The 20,937-nt window shown below is 43.3% G+C and overlaps 1 protein-coding gene across 1 annotated transcript in view; it reads left to right on the top strand.

Annotated features, from left to right (window-relative positions):
• Positions 1 to 20,937, top strand: part of STYXL2 (serine/threonine/tyrosine interacting like 2) — a 34,887-nt gene that overhangs the window by 5,875 nt on the left and 8,075 nt on the right. Inside the window, exons 3-5 of the mRNA XM_513970.9 lie at positions 13,618 to 13,712; positions 17,232 to 17,463; positions 19,153 to 19,370. Coding sequence (XP_513970.5) covers positions 13,618 to 13,712; positions 17,232 to 17,463; positions 19,153 to 19,370 — 545 coding nt within the window. The remainder of the gene's footprint in view (positions 1 to 13,617; positions 13,713 to 17,231; positions 17,464 to 19,152; positions 19,371 to 20,937) is intronic.

Below are 20,937 nucleotides of genomic sequence, written 5' to 3'. Positions count from 1 at the left end.
TCTTTTCTGTTGCTATAACAGAATACCTGAGACTGGGTAATGTACAAAGAATAGAGGTTTATTTGGCTCATAGCTCTGGAGGCTGGAAAGTCCGAGATCAAGTGGCCACATTTGGCAAGGGCCTCATGCTGCCTCAAAGCATGGCAGATGGCATCACATAGCATGAGTGCCTGTAAAAGAGGAGAGCAGGCATGTGCAAAAGAGACCAAATGCAAGAGGCAGCCTCACTTTATAACAACCCCCTCTCATGGTAACTAATCCAGTCCCCCAAGAGCAAGAACTCATTCCCATGAGAAAAGCATTCCTCTCTCTTAACAACCTAATCACCTCTTAAGACACTACCTTCCAATGCCACCCCATTGGAGACCAAGCCTCAACATGAGTTTTGGTGAGGACAAACCATAGAATTGCCCTAGGAAATACGTATTTTATTAACTGCCTATCACTTTGGGGTGATTGAGCTTCTCAGATTGTTGACTGAGGAAGGCAAATAACAAATATGACACAAACGGGCAGGGGTGAAGGGAGTCACCAAAAGGGGAAATAGGAGGCAGGGAAGATTAATTCTGCTGGCTTCACAATTTTACATCACCTTAGCCTACCACAAGACAAAAGCACTGAAGCAAAGGCATTCAGTCCTTAGCCTTTTCAGAGCAAATGTTCTCTGGATTTGCAGTGACTGCTGCAGAATCCTGTTGGTTTTAATGCACTTCTTGGTTTGTGTATACTACTCAGCAATTGATTTCTAGAAACTTATCCCAAATCATCTAGCCCTTTTCAGAAATCCTCAAGGAAGGCAAACATGTGGTGACACTTCATAGGCTATCTCTTCCCACAATGGCCTCATAAAATCTGAACTCTAAACTATTACACTTGCACAGGCTTTGGAGCTATCATCCAATCAATCCCACTTTACTTCACAGAACCACACCTAAACCAGTTCAGATGAATGAGTCTACAGTGCTTTTTAAAAAATGAAAACAGAACCTATAGACTTGGAGAAAATATTTTCAAATTACATATCTGATAAAGAACTTCTGTCTAGAATATATTTTTTAAAACTCCCGTAACCTACTAATAAGGAAACAAACAACTCAATTAAAAAGCGGACAAATGATTTGAATACATATTCACCAAAAATGATATGTGGATGGCAAATAAGCACATGAAAAGATGCTCAAAATCCTTAATCATTAGGGACACACAAATCAAAACCACAATGAGTTACCATTACATTACTATTAAAATATCTGAAATTAAAAAGATTGACCATACCAAATGTTGGTGGAAAATGTAGAGCACTTGGGACAATCTTATATACTGCTGGTGGGAATGTAAAATAGTCCATTTTACAGTTTTTCAGTTTCTTATAAAATTAAACATACATCTACCTAAACATGCACACCTATATCTACATGATCCCATCATTCTACTCCTAGGTATATACTCAAGAGAAATGAAGGCCCATGTCTGCAGGGCACAGTGGCTCATGTCTATAATCCCAGCACTTTGGGAGGCTGAGGCAAGTGGATCACCTGAGGTCAGGAGTTTGAGACCAGCCTTTCCAACAGAGTGGAACCCCATCTTAATTAAAAATACAAAAATTAGCTGGGTGTGGTGGTGGGCACCTGTAAGCCCAGCTACTTAGGCTGAGGCAAAAGAATCACTTGAACCATAGAGGTGGAGGTTGCAGTGAACCAAGATTGCACCACTGCACTTCAGCCTAGGCAACAGAGTGACAGTCCATCTCAAAAAAAAAAAAAAAAAGCCTATGTCTATGCAAAGACTGGGACATGAATGTTCATAGCAGGTTTATTTGTAATAGCCAAAAACCTAAAAACACCCTAGATGTCCGATGACGAGTGAATGGATAAACACATTGCATCACATTTACACATAGGAATACTATACAGCAATGAAAAATGAACTATTGATTCATACAACAACATGGATGAATCTCAAAATAATTACACTGCTTGAAAGTCAGACAAAAAAGGGTACATACTATATTATTCCATTTATATAAAATTCTAGAAAATGCAAACACATCTCTATAGTGACAGAAAGCAGTTTAATGGTTGCCTGGGAGGCATAGGGCGGGGAGGGGGTGAGAGGGAGGGCTTAAAAAGGGGCACAAGGGATGATGTGATCTTGGTTGCAGTGATGGCTTCACGGATGTATACATATATCAAATCTTGTTGTATATTTTAAATTTGTGCAGTTCGTATATCAATAATAAAGCTGTTTTTAAAATATATATATATATATAAAAGATAAATAAAACCCTCTTTTAGGAGGCAGTATGATACTGTGGAAAGAAATTAAGTGGTGTAGTGGAGACCAAAATTGAGGTCAGACCTGCCCTCCTACTTATAAACCCTTGAAAGCTTGCTTAAATTACTTAATCAAAAAAATCGGAATACCAGTTTTACCCAGGAGTAGAGAATAAATAATACAACATATAAAAAGGTATACTATGTATTTGATAAATGGTGGTTCTCATACCTTTTCCTTCCAGAAAAAGATATCTGACAACAAAATTTTTTCAGTAACTCATCATGTCAAGGAATTTTTATTTAGCCAGAGTCCCACACACACTGATTAAGACATCATGCTTCTCTAATTCTGCCATGAGCAAATCCTGTATTCTAAGAAGCAGAGTATCACTTACTGATATTTGTCCCCGTCCTGAACAGTCCTCCTTGTACTTGATAAGTGCCTGAAATTCCATCCTTCTGGTTTTATGACTTCAGATAAAGGTTTGAGTCTTTAAGTTAAATTTTAAGTCTTTAAGTTAAATTACGCACCAAGTCAGCAAATACCTCACCACTGGACTCTTAGTCCTTGTACTAGTTTCCTAGGGCTGGCACAGCAAATTACTACAAACTAGGCAGCTTAAAAACAAGAGAAATTTATTTTCTCACATATTGGAAGCCAGAAGTCTGAAATCAAGGTGGTGACAGAGCCACACAGCCTCCAAAGACTCTAGGGAAGACTCCTTCCTTGTCTCTTGCTCATTTCTGTTGGCTACGGGCGTTTCTTGCATTGTGGCAGCATAATTCCAATCTCTGCCACTCCTTCAAAAGGCCTTCTGCTCTGTCTTCTCTTCTCTTATAAGGACACTTGCCACTGGCTTTAGAGTCCATCCTAATTTAGGGTTATCTCACCTCAAAAGCTTTAACTTAATTACTCCTGCAATGATCCTTTTTCCAAAAAAGATTACATTCCCAGGTTTTGGAAGACATGCCATTTTGGAGGGCACCGTTCAACTCACTACAGCCCTATATCCAGCCCCTAGGAAACAGAATTTTACTCTTTCCTGTGGAACTAGAACAGAGCCTTGCAAAACTTCACCCAGTGATCCAAACAGCCACTAGCAGCCAGCCAAAATTAGCAGGGATGTACCCTGCTTGCTGTCCTGGCAGAGAGTCTTAACATTTCAAGTCTTATCTGTAAATCTCATCCTAGGGTGAATTAAGAATCTGAGAAAGGGGTGTAGACAATGGATGGGGTATCAAATCTTCATTTTTGCCTGAGTTAGGCACTAACTTCAAACACCTTAAATTCAAACCTAGCCACTATGAGTCACTCTCTGGAAGAAAATGGGCGGTTAGAGATTCATCCATCTCACAGCTAGGCAAATTTCCCTAAGTGATTCATGAGTTGACACTGAAATTTAAAACCCCCTGTCAGTGGGGGAGCTTGGTGGGGACTTCTCCCTTACCTATAGTCTCCGTCAGGCCTTCCCAGTCACCTAAATAAATACAGCCTAAGAAGTAAGTGCACAGCCGGGCGCGGTGGCTCACGCCTGTAACCCCAGCCCTTTGGGAGGCCGAGGTGGGCGGATCACAAGGTCAGGAGATCGAGACCATCCTGGCTAACACGGTGAAACCCCGTCTCTACTAAAAATAGAAAAATTAGCCTGGCGTGGTGGTGGGCACCTGTAATCCCAGCTGCTCAGGAGGCTGAGGCAGGTGAATGTCATGAATCGGGAGGCGGAGCTTGCAGTGAGCCGAGATTGGGCCACTGCACTCCAGCCTGGGGGACAGAGCCAGACTCTGTCTTGAAAAAAAAAAAGAAGTGCGCTTGTAATGCAAACCAACCTCTGCCCGCCCCCCCACCCCCCTTCTCTTCCTTCTTAGCTATTATCATCAGTTTTCTCTTCCTTTCCAACTAAAGGAGCAAAGGCATTCTTATCATTCTCTTGTTCCTGATTTGAAGAATGTTTTTCTACTTGACTTTATATCTTTCCAAGTCAAAATCCATTTCTTGCTTTGGCTTTTAGATCTGAACTTTTCAAGACTTCGCAGTTTTGTAGAACTGCTTGGTAAGGCTCGATCAGGCTTCCTGTCACGGTGACACTGTTTCCCTTGACCTTCAGTGAATTTCTTTAACTGTGCTCTCCTTTCCCTTCCTGTGGCGAGCAAGCATCTGTGGTGGGTGTGGTAGGAGACAGGGGCATGAAGTGTAATTTCTCTGTGTTTTCGTTACGTTTCTTTGGGAAATGGCTCCTCCCGTCCATCCTTTCTCCTTTACATTTCTTTTTTGGTGAAAATTTCTCCGCGTCGGCTCTTTCACTAAGCCTGTTGGAAGCAGCTTGCTAAAAATCTATTTTCTTTCGTTTACTGACTTCTCTTCTTCCTTAGAACCTGAACTTTGCCTGTGTGCAGTCATTTTCTCTGAAGTCACTGAACACTTAGAGCTCAGAAACCTTGTCCTTTTTTGCAAAAGCCAAATCAAGAAAGACACCTCCTCCTGGGCCTCTACCTCCATTTCACTTCCAAGGGACTCCTTGACAGGAAGTGATCAGCTATAGGAAAGTCTGGGCTGAAGGACCCCAATTCCACTACATTCCGTGTCTGGACGGCAGGCAACTAGTTTAAAGCAATGGCTTTCAAACTTTGCTGACTATAATCTGCACTATGACAATGCCATTTGCATCTCAACTCAGAGATATATACACGTATATGTAAATTTTTAAAAGTTCACAAAACTACACTTATCCTTACAATGGGTGGTGCTATTCCCTTTCTTTCCCCTCCTCCTTCCCTCCCTTTCTTCCTCTTTGCCTTCCTTCCCTCCCTCCCTTCCTTCTTTCTTTCCTTCCTTCCTTCCTTTTTTTCTGTTTCCTTTTTTACTTTCTGTCCCAGATGCTGAACACAACCCACTGAATTGATTTTATGATACATGGATTGGTCAGTCTGCAATTTTGAAAAACGCAGGTCTAAAGCAAGCTGCACCACTCTCCTGCTTTTGGTTAGGAAGTCCATCAAACTCCCCTTTATTGTTCCTCTTTCAATTCAGCCTCAAGGCTTTTTAGCAGCTGCTTCCTGATCCTATGATGAGGTATGTATCGATCCTAGGTCCTTTTTTTCCCTGCCTGTCTTTCTGGAACAGCCAGCCCTCACTGCTTTCTAATCAGGGTGTGAGTGTCATCTCACTCCATCTCAGGTATGCCAGTTGGGACACAGACATAGTCATAAATCAAAACCTCTAGGGCTGCCATCTCACTGACCTTGCAAATATAAACAGGGCCAGTTGTTCAGGTCTCTCCCTCCTTCCTCTTTTCTATTTCTGCAGTCCTCCTTCTCTGTGGAAAACAAGCGTCCGTTTTAGGTCTTGCCCCCACACCTTTCTTTATTAGACTTAATAAACCGTGTCTGTGGCAAACAGTTTTATGACTATTAGGTTTACATCTCCCCCTCATGGTGGCTGACTCGTAAAAGCATTTGTAATCTACATTGTACATTCCACACTGGGTAATACGGAGCAGAGTTTAATGTTGCTCACATTTTAGCATCAGCAGCCAAAGACAGAAACTTCGTGGGGCTGAGGAGGAAATCTGTTCTTCATCCCCCCTCTTTTCTCAATTACAAAGCTGCCAGCTTCTCAAGAGTATACCGGGTAGGCTCTTCACGTATGATTTCTCAGGTTTGCTGACTCATTAGCCGAACTTCAATCTTTACCGCCCATAAGAAGGAAAGATGTTTCACAGTGATTTCTCTTTTCAAATTCTCCCCTATCAAACCCACAGCCTCAGAGTGTAGGTATATTTAGGACAGATTCTTGATTCTCAGTATTTGTTACTTAAAACCAAATCCTCACAATTTAAAGTCAACGTTGTTTAGGGAAAGTGGCAGGATGGAGTGCTCCCGGATGGATAATCCCAGGCCAGGATCCTGGCAGTCCCACCTGCTGAGTTCCTTGCAAGGCCTTTCTGCACACCTGACAGGTAAGGGCGCCTCCTGTGTCTATTTTCAGTCTGTGTCAGTTGCTTGGAATACTGATTAGAGATGTGAGAAAGCCTCTTTGGGACACAAAGGAACAAAGAAAACTGACCAAGTAGGAGAAATGTGGTGCTGTGCAAGGAAGAAGCCCTTGTAATCCCTACAGTAATACAATAATTCTCAACATGGATCTGTTTGGTTTGGTTTTGCCCCAAACCTCATTTTACATAATACTGACCCTTAATAAATAAAATGATTAATGTTTTGTTAATAGGAGTATAAATAGTATTAATTACTGAAAAATAAAATAATAAAACTCCCTTAATAAATATTGTTGAAATGGAAAATATGACTGCTCACATTTATATAAAATCTGGGGCTTTGATTCTAGTTTTATGAAATATTGTTATATGAAAACTAGCTGTCCTGAACCCTTGGAGCTCAGAATGTCCACCAGGTCTGTTATAGAGGCAAGGTTTGCTCTACCATATTGGCATTATTTTGTTGTTGCTTCCCATCTGTAACATATTTGCCTCAGTCACTGATATTTATAGGTTGTGTATCACTATTGAGGAGAAGAGTGCCTAAGCATTTGCTTAAAACTTGCTTCTTAGCCCTTGGAATAGCACTATTCCTGTTATCTATTGGTGCTTAACAAATTACCCCAAAACTTAATGACTAAGGACAATAATTTCATTTTGCTCCCCTTTTTGTGAGTCAGGAATTTGGACAGGACTTGACCGGGCAGTTTTTCTGTTTCATATGGCATCTGCTGGAGTGGCCTGATGGGCTGCAAGGTCCATTTCTAAGAGGATCATTCACATGGTTGGCTGTTGGCTGGGAGCTCAGCAGGGACTGTTGACCAGTGGCCTTTCTAGCTTGGTGTTCTGGGGGTAGTCGGACTTCTTATATGGCAGCTCAGGAGTTCCCAGAAAAAGAGTGTCAAGACCCAAAGAAGGAAAGCTTCCCTCAAGACGTGGGTTCAAAAACTGATCAATTATCACTTCCACCATGTTCCATTCTATTGGTCAGAGTAGTCACAGAGACTACCCAGATTCTAGGGCAGTAGACATAGACCCCACCTCTCTAGGCAAGAAGTATCACAGATCTGGGGTGACCATTACTCTACCATAAGAAAAAATTACTAATTGCTAACATAGGCCTCAGATATTGTATACATCTTGGCCTCTGAAGGGCAGAGAGTAGGCATGGAGAGGACACAGCCAAGATCCTGCTTTTGCTTTGAGACTTACTACTGGTGTCCCAGTAAAATGATGAGCATGCAGCAAACACTTGATAGATCTTATTGCTGACTGTTGTAACTGCCACATTCCCTTAAGCATAGTTCTATTGAAGACATATTCAGTCAGTGAGTCAGAAATTATCTATGAAACATTTACTGTGTGCCAGACATTCTCCTAGGTGCTAGGAACACAATGGTCAACAAAATACCCAGTCATGGTCCTTGCCTTCATAGAGGGTATGATCTAGTGTAGGAGACCAATATTTATCAAATGATTTCATAAATAAGTGTAAAATCACATCTGATAGAAGTGCCATAAAAACAGGTGTATGGTGCAAGATCAAGGAAGACTTCCCTAAAGAAGGGATGATTGAACTAAAATCTGAAAAATGAGGGAAGCAGGAGAGGACTAACCATCAGGCTGCAGAAATGGACTTCTACAAAGTCCCTAGGCAGAGAGGAACTTGGTGAGAATGACAGCCAAAAGAAGACCAGTGTACTGGAAAGGAGTGAGCCAAAGAGAACCCAGTGCAAGTTGAGGCTGGGGAGGAGGAAGGGCCAGAGACTACAGGCCCTTGGAAATCATCAGGTTTGATCCCCTAGGTTGTATGTGGACACCTGGCCCAGCCTTACCATGGTCCATCCATTCATCCAGACATCCAGCTCTTCATCCATCTACCCATCTGTCTGTACATCCACTCACTCAGTCATCAAACCCTGACTGATCACCTTCCATCTGCTGGAGACACAGGTAAATAAGACCACCTAATCCACCTAATCTGTACCTTTATAGAGCTCACTGCCACCCCCACTAGGTGTTTAAGTCTTTACTGTCTTCACCAAGTAATGAGATTCCAAAGATCTCTCTAGTTTTCACACCAAAAGATAATATCCCATGAACTTTACCCTTAATCCACCCCCACTCCCCAATAATGTTTGTTTGAAAATGCATCTTTTCATTACAGAAAATACTTAGTGCTAGAATGGAAATGAGCCAACACAACCGCTATCGTAAAACTCTATTATCTTCACCAAACAATGAGATCTCTAAAGGCCTCTCTAGTTTTAACATCCAAAATAATTTGGAAATGAATTAAATTGAGTTGATTAGAGTTATGGGGGGAAAAATGGCAGATAGGAGGGAGGACTAACTTGCAGCTCCCACTTGGATGAACAGAACAGCATATAGAGACTCACATCATGAACCTTTGCTCCAAGAACTACCACAGGAACATACCAGGAAAACTGAAACAATTCACAGACCCTTTCAAAGAAGCAGCTTGCTTCTGCAAACATCATGAGATAGCCAAAAAACTGTGAATGCCCAAAGTGTGAGAGGGGGAAAGTCTGCCTCCAAACACACATCCTCACTGGGGAACCTGAAAATCCAGATCACAGGAGAAGGATTTAACCTTTCCTAGAGGTGAAATGAATTTAGAGAGCTGAGAAACGTATAAAAGTAGAAGCAGCAGCAGGAAGAGCCCTGTAAGCACTCTCAGTCCCCAGGGAAGCCATTTCTGACTTTATCTCACAGGGGTCCTTGGGGAGGGCAGCCAGGGGTATTGGGGAAGGACCACAGGGAGAAGGAAACTTCCAGCTGAACTTTGTAATAATTTCAACCAAGTGTAAATTGTCCAGGGCAGAATGGGGATGGGGGAATGGCAAACAGGAAGTGCAAACAAGAGCACAGAAGCCACCACAGTGGGGTAGTGGCAGGGCCTGAAAGCTCTGCTTGCTTTCTCCTCAGGGAGGCTTATAGCCTGGGGCAAGATCTCATCCCTGCTTACCGGCTGCCTAAATATAAACTCAGTGCTGTTGGTGGGGCACAGTGAAAGTGAGACTGGCCTTGCTGGCTGTGTGGGAGCTGGGTGAGGCACCCACTGCCAGCTTTACCCCCACTTCCCTGGCAACCTGTATGATGCAGCAGAGGCAACCACAATCCCTCTGGGAACATAACTCCTTTGGCCTGAGAACCACACCCTCCATCCCCGACAGCAAGCCCCATCCGAGGAGAGTCTGAGCTCAGACACACCTAACCCTGCCCCCACCTTATGGTCTTTCTCTACATGCCCTGGTAGCCAAAGACAAAAGACATAATCTCTTGGAAGCTCTAAGGCCTCATCCATCACCTGAGAAACCTGAATATTTATCCAGAAGACCTTAGGACAAGTTTGTTTCCCCCCTATACTACCGCAGCTGATGCATTCCTGAAGGTGCCACCTCCTGGCTGGAGGTCAACCAGCTCAAACCATTACAACAACTCATAAAAGAACAATGCTGCTCTAAGAAAGGAGAAAACAACAGCTAATTCTATCATCTGTAACATCCTGGCTAACCAGAGGTCCTGAGTCTGTCCACATGACAACTTCACTGCTACCATAACCAGCATTTGAGAAAACGAGTGCAGTAAACAAAACTATAACCAAGGACCCTCACAGAGTCCATTTCACTCCCCTACTACCTCCACTGGAGCAGTTACTGGTATCCATGGCTGAGAGACCTGAAGCTCGATCACATCACAGGATTCTTTGTAGACACTCCCCAGTACAAGCCTGAAGCCCTGGTAGCTCCACTGGGTGGCTAGACCCAGAAGAGCAATAATAGTCACTGCAGTCCAGCTCTCAGGAAGCCCCATCTCTAGTGGAAGGAGGAGAGCACCACATCAAGAGAACACCACATGAGACAAAAGAATCTGAACAGTAGCCCTTGAGCCCCAGATCTTTCCTCCGACATAGTCTAGCTAAATGAGAAGGAACCAGAAAAACAATTCTGGCAACATGACAAAGCAAGGTTCTTTAACACCCCCAAAAGATCGCATTAGTTCACCAGCAATGAATCCAAACCAAGAAGAAATCTCTGAATTGCCAGAAAAAGAATTCAGAAGATCAATTATTAAGCAACTCAAGGAGACACCAGAGAAAGGTGAAAATCAACTTAAAGAAATTTGAGAAATAATACAGGATATGAACAAAACAAACTCCAGAAAAATAGCATCAACAACAAAAAAATCACAACTTCTGGAAATGAAAGACACACTTAGGGAAATACAAAATACACTGGAAAGTTTCAACAAAATCAAACAAGTAGAAGAAAGAACTTAAGAGCTCAAAGACAAGGTGTGAGAATTAACAATAGTAATGCCATTTTTCCACCTTGGTGATTGTGTTTTCTACCTTGGTGACAGTGTTTCCAGAAACAAAGCAAATGTCAACCTCACCGGTACCTTTAACGGAGCATAACAACCCTGACCACAACAAAGCCCGACTGGCCCTTACCACAACCTTTCCCAGCCCCTTACAGTTCCAACCTTCCAGCACTTCCCCAACCCCTCTCTTGTAGAAACTTTATTATAAAAACCTCAGCTTTAAGCTATCAGGGTCTCAACCAGATTCCTGACGGAAACCCCTTGCAGGCTTATTCCTGTGAATAAACCTGTTTGGCCATTGAGATGCTTTCTCTCCATTGCTCTCTTGTTTTTATTTTCCTAACACCAGGTTTTCAAATTAACCCAATCCAACAAAGACAAAGAAAAAAAGAATTTTTGAAAGATGAACAAAGCCTCCAAGAAGTTTAGAATTATGTTAAATGACCAAATCTGAGAATAATCAGTGTTCCTGAGAAAGAAGAGAAATCTAAAAGTTTGGAAAACTTTTAGATGTGGGCATGGATGTGGTGCGAAGGGAACACTTTTACACTGCTTGTGGGAATGTAAACTAGTATAACCACTATTGAAAACAGTAGGGAGATTCCTTAAAGAACTAAAAGTAGATCTACCATTTGATCCAGCAATCCCACTCCTGAGTATCTACCCAGAGGAAAAGAAGTCATTATGTGAAAAATACTTGCACGCATATGTTTATAGCAGCACAGTTCACAATTGTGAAAACATGGAACCAGCCCAAATGCCCATCAGTCAACAAGTGGATAAGGAAAATGTGGTACATATATATATATACACACACACACAAATATATATATATACTATGGAATAATACTTAGCCATAAAACGGTCTAAAATAATGGCATTTGCAGCAACCTGGATGGAATTGGAAACCATTATTGTAAGTGAAGTAACTCAGGAATGGAAAACCAAACATTGTATGTTTTCACTTATAAGTAGGAGCTAAGGTACGAGGAGGCAAAGGCATAAGAATGATAGAATGGACTTTGGGGACTTGAAGGGAAGGACGGGAGGGGGTGAGGGATAGAAAATTACACATTGGATACAGTGTACACTGCTCTGGTGATGGGTACACCAAACTCTCAGAAATCATCACTAAAGAACATGTCCATGTAACCAAACCTGTTCCCCAAAAACCTACTGAAATATAAAAAAATGAGTTGATTAGCAGAACAATTATTTTGTAGTAACCATCCACAAATTGTTGTCCAACTTCAGGAGAATGCTGTGCCCAGTGTCAGCCAGGCCATGGAGAAGGAAATAACCTTGCCAGGAGAAAGGAGTAGCCTGTGAATCTACTCAGGATATGGCCAGACCTGCCCATGCAGCCTCTAGTGAACAAAGCTCACCCTTAATCCACCCCCACTCCGCAGTCATACATATTTGAAAACGCATTTTTGGTCACAGGAGTACTTGGTGCTAGAATAGGAATGAGCCAGCACAACTGCTATCAGAAAACTCTCAGATACTATGGATGATGATGCCACATCATGCTGTCCCTGAGGTTGCCTAGGCAGGTCTGGCCATGTCCTGGGTAGAGTCCCAGGCTACTTCTTTCTCCTGGCAAGAGCACTGGGCTTGCTGACACTGAGCACACCATTCTCCCTAGGGTGGACTCTGATGTTGTGGATGCACGAGAGAATTGTTCTACTAATCAATTCAACTTAATTCAATCTCAAGTTGTCTCAGCTCAAGTTAGCTTTGTTCAGCTCATCGGGATTCTGCTCAACTCAACTTTACTCAGCATAATTCATCTGATGCATGCATCTAGGCTTCCCATAAAGCATTTCTTAAGTACTTACCTGTCAAAGTCTGCATTGAGTCTGGGAATCCAGCTGGGGTTGCTTCCACCAACCAATCCACCTCCCTGTTCTAATCTAAATGGTATCTGTGTATTGTGGAGAGAACACTGGACCTACAGCAGGACTGCCCTATGTTCTCAACTTAGCTCTGCCATTTACTTACTGCCTTAGGCAATTTTCTTAACCTTTCTGAGCCACAATTTTCTCTTCGGTAATGCAGGAATAAAAATAATATCTAATTTGTGGAGGGTTTGTCAGAATTAAATTCATAGAAGGCACTCACAAATGGTATCCATTAAATCCTCCCTCTATGGACCTAAAGGAAAGACTAAGCAGAAAAAAGAAAATGACCCAAAGCTCATCTGAACACCTGGAGAACAGGACAACTCACTAGAAAGTTGTTTACTAGTGAACTATGGTGTGGTCCCAACCCCACCGCCATAGTGCAGTCCCAGGTCTTGTCTCTGCTCTAGATTCTCCATGTTCCTAAAGGTCTTTTTTGACAACTGCACCGAATTATTTTTGGGAAATTGCCATGACATTTACCCAAGTTACTTTCTTTGCATCCCTGGGCTCAACCTGACTCTCGATTTCATGTGCTCAGAATCAGTACCCGTGCATTTGAGTTCATCTTTAGCATTTCACTTGGTGCTATGCCAGTTCTTCATCATTAGCCCATTCCCTAACAAACAGGGAGAAGGAATGGAGAACAAAGGGAACAGAAAGAGTGGTGGCAACCTATTCAGCCCAGCAGTCCAGCAGAAGACTGGCAGAGGCAAAATTAAGGACACCCTGTAGATTGATAGCAGAGGAAAAGGAGACAAAATTTTTTAAATGAGCAGTGGGACATCCAAGAAAGTGAAGCCACATCAGGGTGGGTTCCCCCAAGTGTAGACGTACGCTCTTGCCTCCACAACATAGACCACCATGCCATTAAACATCACACACCATCAGTGCCAACTGTGATCTGAAAATGGGTGGGCATCTGAGTCACGTGATACCCAGTGTTCTGTATTCTTGGGTCCTTAAACTTAGGAAGGCTTTGCCTTGATCACTCGTTGTTTCCCACTTGTTGCTAAAATCAAAACCAGGTTTCTCATCTAAAAGAATGCCTTCAGTTCAGATGCTACAGGCTTATCTCACATGAATATCCTCTTCCCTTAGGTATTCGATGGTCTCAGATGCAGAAACAGAAAGCATTTTCATGGAACCCATTCACCTCTCCTCAGCCATGGCAGCCAAACAGATCATCAATGAAGGTAATGCAATCAAAAGCTGGGTGGAAGCAAAGTCCAGTGGTCATCTGGAGACCCTTAGAGGGGGGCCATTGGAAGATGTCAATGTGCCTCTCAGGTGCTGCCCATCACGTTAGGAAGAGCAGATCTGCAGAAGGCAGTTCTGCCAACCCTACCTCCTCAACTTTGATAGGATGGAAGTGGAAATAATTATGCATCAGTGTGAACAGGGACAACCAGAGAGGCAGCACCAATCTGTCCCTAGGGCCTCCTGCTCAATTTTTGGTTACCTCAGGGGTCCTGAGGTGGCTTATGGCAGAGGCACAGACCTGAGAGCCCGAGAAATGGCCAGAAGCATCCAGAGGGTTCTCTTCCAAGGGAGTCTAGACTTAGACCTGCACTTCCACCAGTGCTTAAAGATGCTTCAAACTGAAGGATGCATGGGGAGGAGGGAAAGGCTTGGGTGGGGAGCACCCAATATTCAATATGTTAATATTTACACAGTAAAATTTTGAAGCAGACAACATATAGTTATTTTTCACTCAAAGATACTTAACTGGATTAGATGAATTTTTTTCTAATCAATTTTAAGTAAATAATCTTTTGCAATTTCTTTCTTCCCCTTTCTTCTCCCTTCTCCCTGGGTAGCCTCACAACTCTGGTGAGATGGGGTGGAGTGGGATAAGGTGCACACTGATGAAGCAGGGCCCAGCTGGCCTTTGGGCTTAATCTCTCAACCACCGCCAGTGGCCACAATCCTTTCCTTGGTCTTTCATTATTAGAATCACATGCTACTCTTTGTCCATTCTAACTCTGGTACTGGTCCCCTGACCCATTTGGGTCTCCACCAGGATCTCTAGAGGACATTTGGACCTCTTGCACACTTCACATAGAACCAGAAATTTGACTTGCTGTTGCTCACTGTTCTGGGCACTCTAGGAGGCCCCATCTTCTCAAAGACCCATCTGCTTTGGGGGATTTTTTTTCTTTTTCTTCCATACCTGGGGTCTCTGTTATCTTGCTCCAAGATATCTTGTCCCAAGATATCTTGCCCACTAACCCAGGCAGTGTCTTCACCCTGGTCCAGTTCTCTCTGAATTGCTCCCAGCACCACTATAGCTCTAGAAAGTCTTTTCTTCCTCTTTTGTGGTTGGAAATTTCCCTAACCTTCCACTCTGCATCATCTCTGCTTTGTGCTTCATTCTGTGGACCATTCTCCATGTTTTGGTTCTTGATAAGTAAAAGTCCAGCTTTAGGAATTGAGGGGAGAAAAAAATAAAAAACATTTTCTCTCTTTGAAAGCTTCACTTTCAAGTCTATAGAATGCTATGGACATTCAGTCTAGTTTGAAACCAAAAGATGTGCAATGCCTTGTTTTATCCTGGCTCTTTTCTATTCTTCCCTTCTCTGGGGGCATCAAACCCAAGTTTCATTAGCCTTAGTGGCTGAAGGGCTATAGGGAGAGAAAAAACAATATATGCTCACTAGTGATTACAGGGGTGAAAATGTGTGCTGAAAACCTTCCGTTTTAATGAAAGTCTGCATATGCCACACATCCGAGAGCGTAGGGGAGAAATGTGTGGGCTTTACTTTCTGCTGAAGAAATGTCAGGTAATAGAAAGAAATTGATGCAGGGAGAGAGGCAAGCTCTACAGAGGCTGAAGTGTGAACCAGAGACCTAGTGAAAGCAGGAGTTGCCATCAGGGGTGAAGGGCTGGGACATTTGTTTTTAAATTGAAAAGAAAAGAAATGGAAACAACAACCTGCTAGATAAATAGCCGAGGAAGACAACACTGTGTATTTTAATGAGGTGTCAGGAGTCCCATTTTTTATATGTAGTAAGGGAAAGACATCTAAGTAGACACGGGAAGGAGAGCGGGCTGAATTTGCTATGAAAGACCCCAGGAGAGCCAGGGGAGAAAACTGGGTAGTGGAGAAAATAGGAACACTTCATCTATTTTTAAACAAAATAGAGCTCTGGGATTGCAGGAGTTTTCTTCTTTCTGCGTTTGAAACGGAGATCAGAGAACGTTTAGAGCTGAGCCCTGATGCAGGGATGTGGGGGTCCCTCAGGGGGGTTAGAGGAGGGAAGAGAGAAGGGAAATGAAATCCTGAGCCCTAGGCAGAACCCAAGGCTCCCTGGATTTGCAGTCCATGAGCAACAAGCCCTGCTTACAGACCCCTGGGAGGAGCAGATTCCACGAGGGGCTGGACCAAGTCTACCTTCCAAATGTGGCTGGACTCTCTGCAGCCCCCACCCAGAGACTGCCCATCAGGGAAGAGATGGTGCCATCAAGAGGCTATGGGGAACACAGAGGAAACATCTTTCCAGCTTCTTTTTTCTCTCTCTCTCTATTCAGTATTTTGGCTACCATGTGAGAGGAACGATTTTGTTCTTTGTTATTTTTGTCTAACTTAAAGAAAGAAAGCATCTTACATTTCCCCAAATTTGATAAGCTGTGAGCAAATATATTATTAGAAGATAAAGATTCACCCCAGATGTGAGTGAATTGGGGTTTGAGTTCATTGGGAGTCTGAGCTTTTCTGACCTGTTGTCAGAAAGGCCCTGAGTCACGTTTTGAGATTAGAATGAGAGCTCATGGCCAACCTTTGCCACCTATCTGTGGGCTGGGAGGCTGAGAATCATAGGTCCTTACATTCTAGTAGGGGGAAGAAGACAATACAAGAAATAAATCAGTAAATTAGGTGTATATTAGAAGGCAATATTGCATAAATTACTGCTGAAAGTTTTACTTTTCCCAGGGTTATTTGCAATCCATATGTAAAAGAGTCAAACTAACAGAGTGAATTATACTATGAATGAATGCCATTCACTCATTTGGTAAATACTTCTACCTTTTTTTTTTTTGGTTTCTTTTTTTTGAGACAGAGTTTCGTTCTTTTTGCCCAGGCTGGAATGCAATGGCGTGCTCTCAGCTCACTGCAACCTCCATTTCCCAGGTTCAAGTGATTCTCCTGCCTCAGCCTCCCAAGTAGCTGGGATTACAGGCACTCGCCACCACGCTTGGCTAATTTTGTATTTTTTGTAGGGACAGTGTTTCACCATGTTGGTCAGGTTGGTCTTGAACTGCTGACCTCAGGTCATCTGCCCACCTTGGCCTCCCAAAGTGCTGGGGTTACAGACATGAGCCACTACGCCTGGCTGGTAAACACTTCTGAGCATCCACTTTGTACTGGGCACTGTGGGAGTTATTAAGTATGAATCAAAGTACACCAAATACTTAAGGAACTTGGTCTAAAAAATTATCGACCAGCTTCAGAGAAGCATGGGAGGGAGTAAAAGAAATTGGATCCCCTTTACCCACATCTATACAGTCTTCTTGCTGACCCTGATTACAAGTGTTTGGGCCAGTGCAGCAGGTACCCTGGGCCCAATTAAAGTCCTTCCTGGGAGATCCTGCTGGCATTCAGTCCATGCCCAGAATCCTGGCAGCAAACTGGCCAAGAGCATGTTCTCCCCAGGAACAAGGAAGGCCATGATGTTCCTAACTCTCTGATGAGAATGCTGCCTGTCTCCTCTAGAACTCAAGCCACGGGGGGTCAGAGCAGACGCAGAGTGTCCAGGCATGCTGGAGTCTGCTGAACAGCTGCTGGTGGAGGACCTGTACAACCGCGTCAGGGAGAAGATGGATGACACCAGCCTCTATAATACACCGTGTGTCCTGGACCTACAGCGGGCCCTGGTTCAGGATCGCCAAGAGGCGCCCTGGAATGAGGTGGATGAGGTCTGGCCCAATGTCTTCATAGCTGAGAAGTGAGTCTGACTGCTCTTCATGACCCTTTGTCCTAACCCTCTGGTTAGTGCCTGAGACAGACGAAACTCCCCCAACTTTCACCAAAGGCGCCCATAGGTCCATCCAGCACAATGAGGCTGCCTAGCCACTTACCCTGCCCCAGCCCAGAGAAAGGCCCCTCCATCCACCTGCATTTGGAGGTCTCCAGGCAAGATGCCGCCATGACTGCTTATCCTTTGCCCTCTTGCCAGGACTCTCTTGTCCCTCAAGAAGGCCTCTGGGCCTCCTTTCCTGCCACAGAGTCTTGCCGACTTCACCATCTCATGACATCTGTAGCTACCACAGAACCGGACACTAGGAGCCATTGACAATAATACTGACATGCATATGTAATTACCAACATTGGAAAATGTTCACAATACAGTAAGAAAGAATTAGATTACAAGAGAAGACATGTACAGTGTGCTGCTAATTGAGCAACAGATGTATGTGTATGTGTGTGCATGTTTTTGCATAGACAACAGTTAGGAAATGTGAGAAAATGTGAACAATGTTTCTCTCTGGGAGGTGTTTTTACAAGCAGTTTTTATTTTCTTCTTTAGATTTCCTTTAACTTGTACAGGTTTCCTAAAGTAGACATTGTTTTTATAATCCAAAAACTATTATTTTCTAAAAGTTTATCAGCGGTTTCCAGAACAAAAACAACTCACTCACATCCTATTTCTTTAGGATGCCAGTGCATAATTGCGACCACTTGGTTAATTAGTGAAACAAATTTTTGCTGACTCATCGAATACTTAATGAGATGTTTTCCCAGTATAATTATCCAGATATCCAGAAGCAAAGGAGGAAATTTGGCCTCAGGGGAGGGAATAGGGAAAACAGCTTTGAACAGTGGGTCTTATCTTCACCAAGGAGTAATCAGTTGCCTAGAACTTGATCCTCAGAGCTGGGCACCAAGTCCTAAGTGATCTTTAAATAGATCTTCAGATACAGAAGCATTCATCTTATGGTCACTAAGAACCCAGGCATCGCCAGGTATCCTCAGCTAAAAGCTTTTGTTCCTTCTCGGACAACCTGTCCTCAGGGCCTCTTCAAACTAAGCTGCACTTATTCAGCTACAGCAAAAAGAGCTCTGAACTAGAAATCTAAAACACTAGTTCTTGTTGTCTTTTTCTCCTTTCACAATCTTGGGAAGTTATAAGAGCTCTCAGATTGAGTTTTATAATCTTCAAATGGGAATAAAACTAGAGTTCCTGTCTACTTCTTAAGTTTATTGTTAGGATAACATAAAATAATGCATGTGAAAGGATTTTGACAATTATAGCATGCCATATCAATGTGGAATACACTTAATTTTATTATTTGTGCCTACCAGTTTTGTGCCTTGATGAATGTCCATTCCCAAGGCATGGGGTTTTAAACTAGAAGTCTCTGGATCATTCAAATGTTTCCTTACACATCATTTTGTTGGCCTCTTCATCTCGCCCTTCCTTGCCTAACTGCATGTCTTTTCTCCCTTTTGCTGAGGCCAAGTCATCAACTCTTTCTATAATGGTATTTGCAGTGATCCCCAGACAACCAGGGGCAGAAAAGGAGGCACTTGCCCAGCTGTGGCCCTAGACTGGCTGAGGCAGGCTCACCGTCACAGTGGTGACACACCTTTCTAGTTCCGACTCTTGCAAACAGGTCCCTGCCTCTTCCCGCAGGAGTGTGGCTGTGAACAAGGGGAGGCTGAAGAGGCTGGGAATCACCCACATTCTGAATGCTGCGCATGGCACCGGCGTTTACACTGGCCCCGAATTCTACACTGGCCTGGAGATCCAGTACCTGGGTGTAGAGGTGGATGACTTTCCTGAGGTGGACATTTCCCAGCATTTCCGGAAGGCGGCTGAGTTCCTGGATGAGGCGCTGCTGACTTACAGAGGTGAGAGGGATCTGCCGCTCCAGGCTGCTGGAATTCCACGGGGGGAAAAGTAATGTGGGGAATGTTATGAAAACCTGATTAGTTGGCGTGTGTGAGGGGTATCTGTCTTAAGAAGGCTGTTTTCTCTAAGAAAAGGAGAAAAGACAGGATAATCATTCATCCAGTAAGTAATTACTGAGTGCCTAGCAAGTGCCAGCTACTATTCTAGGCACTGTGGTGAAAGACACAGGCAACGCTTCCAGCCTTTGACTGTTACACTGTAAGAGGGGACAGAAAATGAAAAAAAGAGAAAAAAATGTCAGATGGTGATAAGTGTGAGGCAGAGACTAACTAGAACAATGTGCTAGAGTGACTGACTAGCTCCTTGGAGAGCATGGGGGAGGAGGCCTTCTGACAGTGGGACATTTAAGCCAAGTGACAAAGAGCTAGCCATGGGAAAACTGGAAGAAGAGCATTCCTGCAGAAGAGAACTAGTAGTGCAAAGATCCAAAGGTGGAAAGCTTGGTGTATTCAGGAATCAAAGGCCAGTGTCGATGAGCATGGTGGATGAAGGTTGAAGTGGCAGAGGCCCCCCATCAAACAGGAAGCTAAAAGCCAGGGTAAGAAGTTGGAGCGGCACCTTGATCTGATTTATGTTTTGGAAAACTCCCTCCCTCCACGTTGGAGAACAGACCGAGTTGGGAAGGTAGAGAGTAGTGCTTTGGGGTTGCTATTGCTATATCCAAGTGAAAGGTGACATGAGACTAGTCTGCAGAGGTCATAGGCCTCAGGGAGGAGAGGTGGAGCCCAGGCAATGGGGCCGACAGCCTGGCTGGGAAGAGTTGAGGATATGGTGTCCAGAAACCTGGGTTTGAGTCCAGGATTTGCTACACTGTATATACAATGTGACCTTGGGCCATTTCCTTTAGCCCTAGGAACTGCAGAGAACAAAGACAAAAATATCAAATCCTAAAGTTGCTGTGAGGAATAACGTTTCAAAAATGCATATAAAATAACTCCCTTGGGACAACACCTGGCACAATAAATGCTTTAAAAATTATAGCCATTGCTATAATAATATTGTTAATGATTTCCTGGAAAGGGCATTGCCTGTCACCACCAATGGCCAGGTTGGGTAACTTCTAAGGGAAAATACAAGCACACATATTTTCTTTTTTTTAATTAATTTTACTTTTTATTTTTAGAGACAGGATGCAGCTCTGTTGCCCAGGCTGCTGGAGTGCTCACTATAGCCTTGAACTCCTGGGCTCAAGCGATCCTCCCACCTCGGCCTCCCAAAGTGCTGAGATTACAGGCGTGAACCACCATGCCTGGCCAAATACACATATTTTAAATATGTATATGTATGTGTGTGTGTAAATTACACATATATATATATACAGAGAGAGAGGTATGTATGTGTATATATACACACATGTATACACATATACATATATATACACATACACACACTCACATATATATACAGTTTTCAGTTTTCTCCTTTTTTCAATGCTTAAAAACTCCTTTTTTTTTTTTTAAGGCGGAGTCTCGCTCTTGTTGCCCAGTCTAGAGTGCAATGGTGCCA

Source organism: Pan troglodytes, chromosome 1 (assembly GCF_028858775.2).
Source record: "Pan troglodytes isolate AG18354 chromosome 1, NHGRI_mPanTro3-v2.0_pri, whole genome shotgun sequence".
NCBI lineage: Eukaryota > Metazoa > Chordata > Mammalia > Primates > Hominidae > Pan > Pan troglodytes.
Note: the sequence above shows the minus strand (reverse complement) of the source record. Positions and strands in the feature narration are given on the sequence as shown.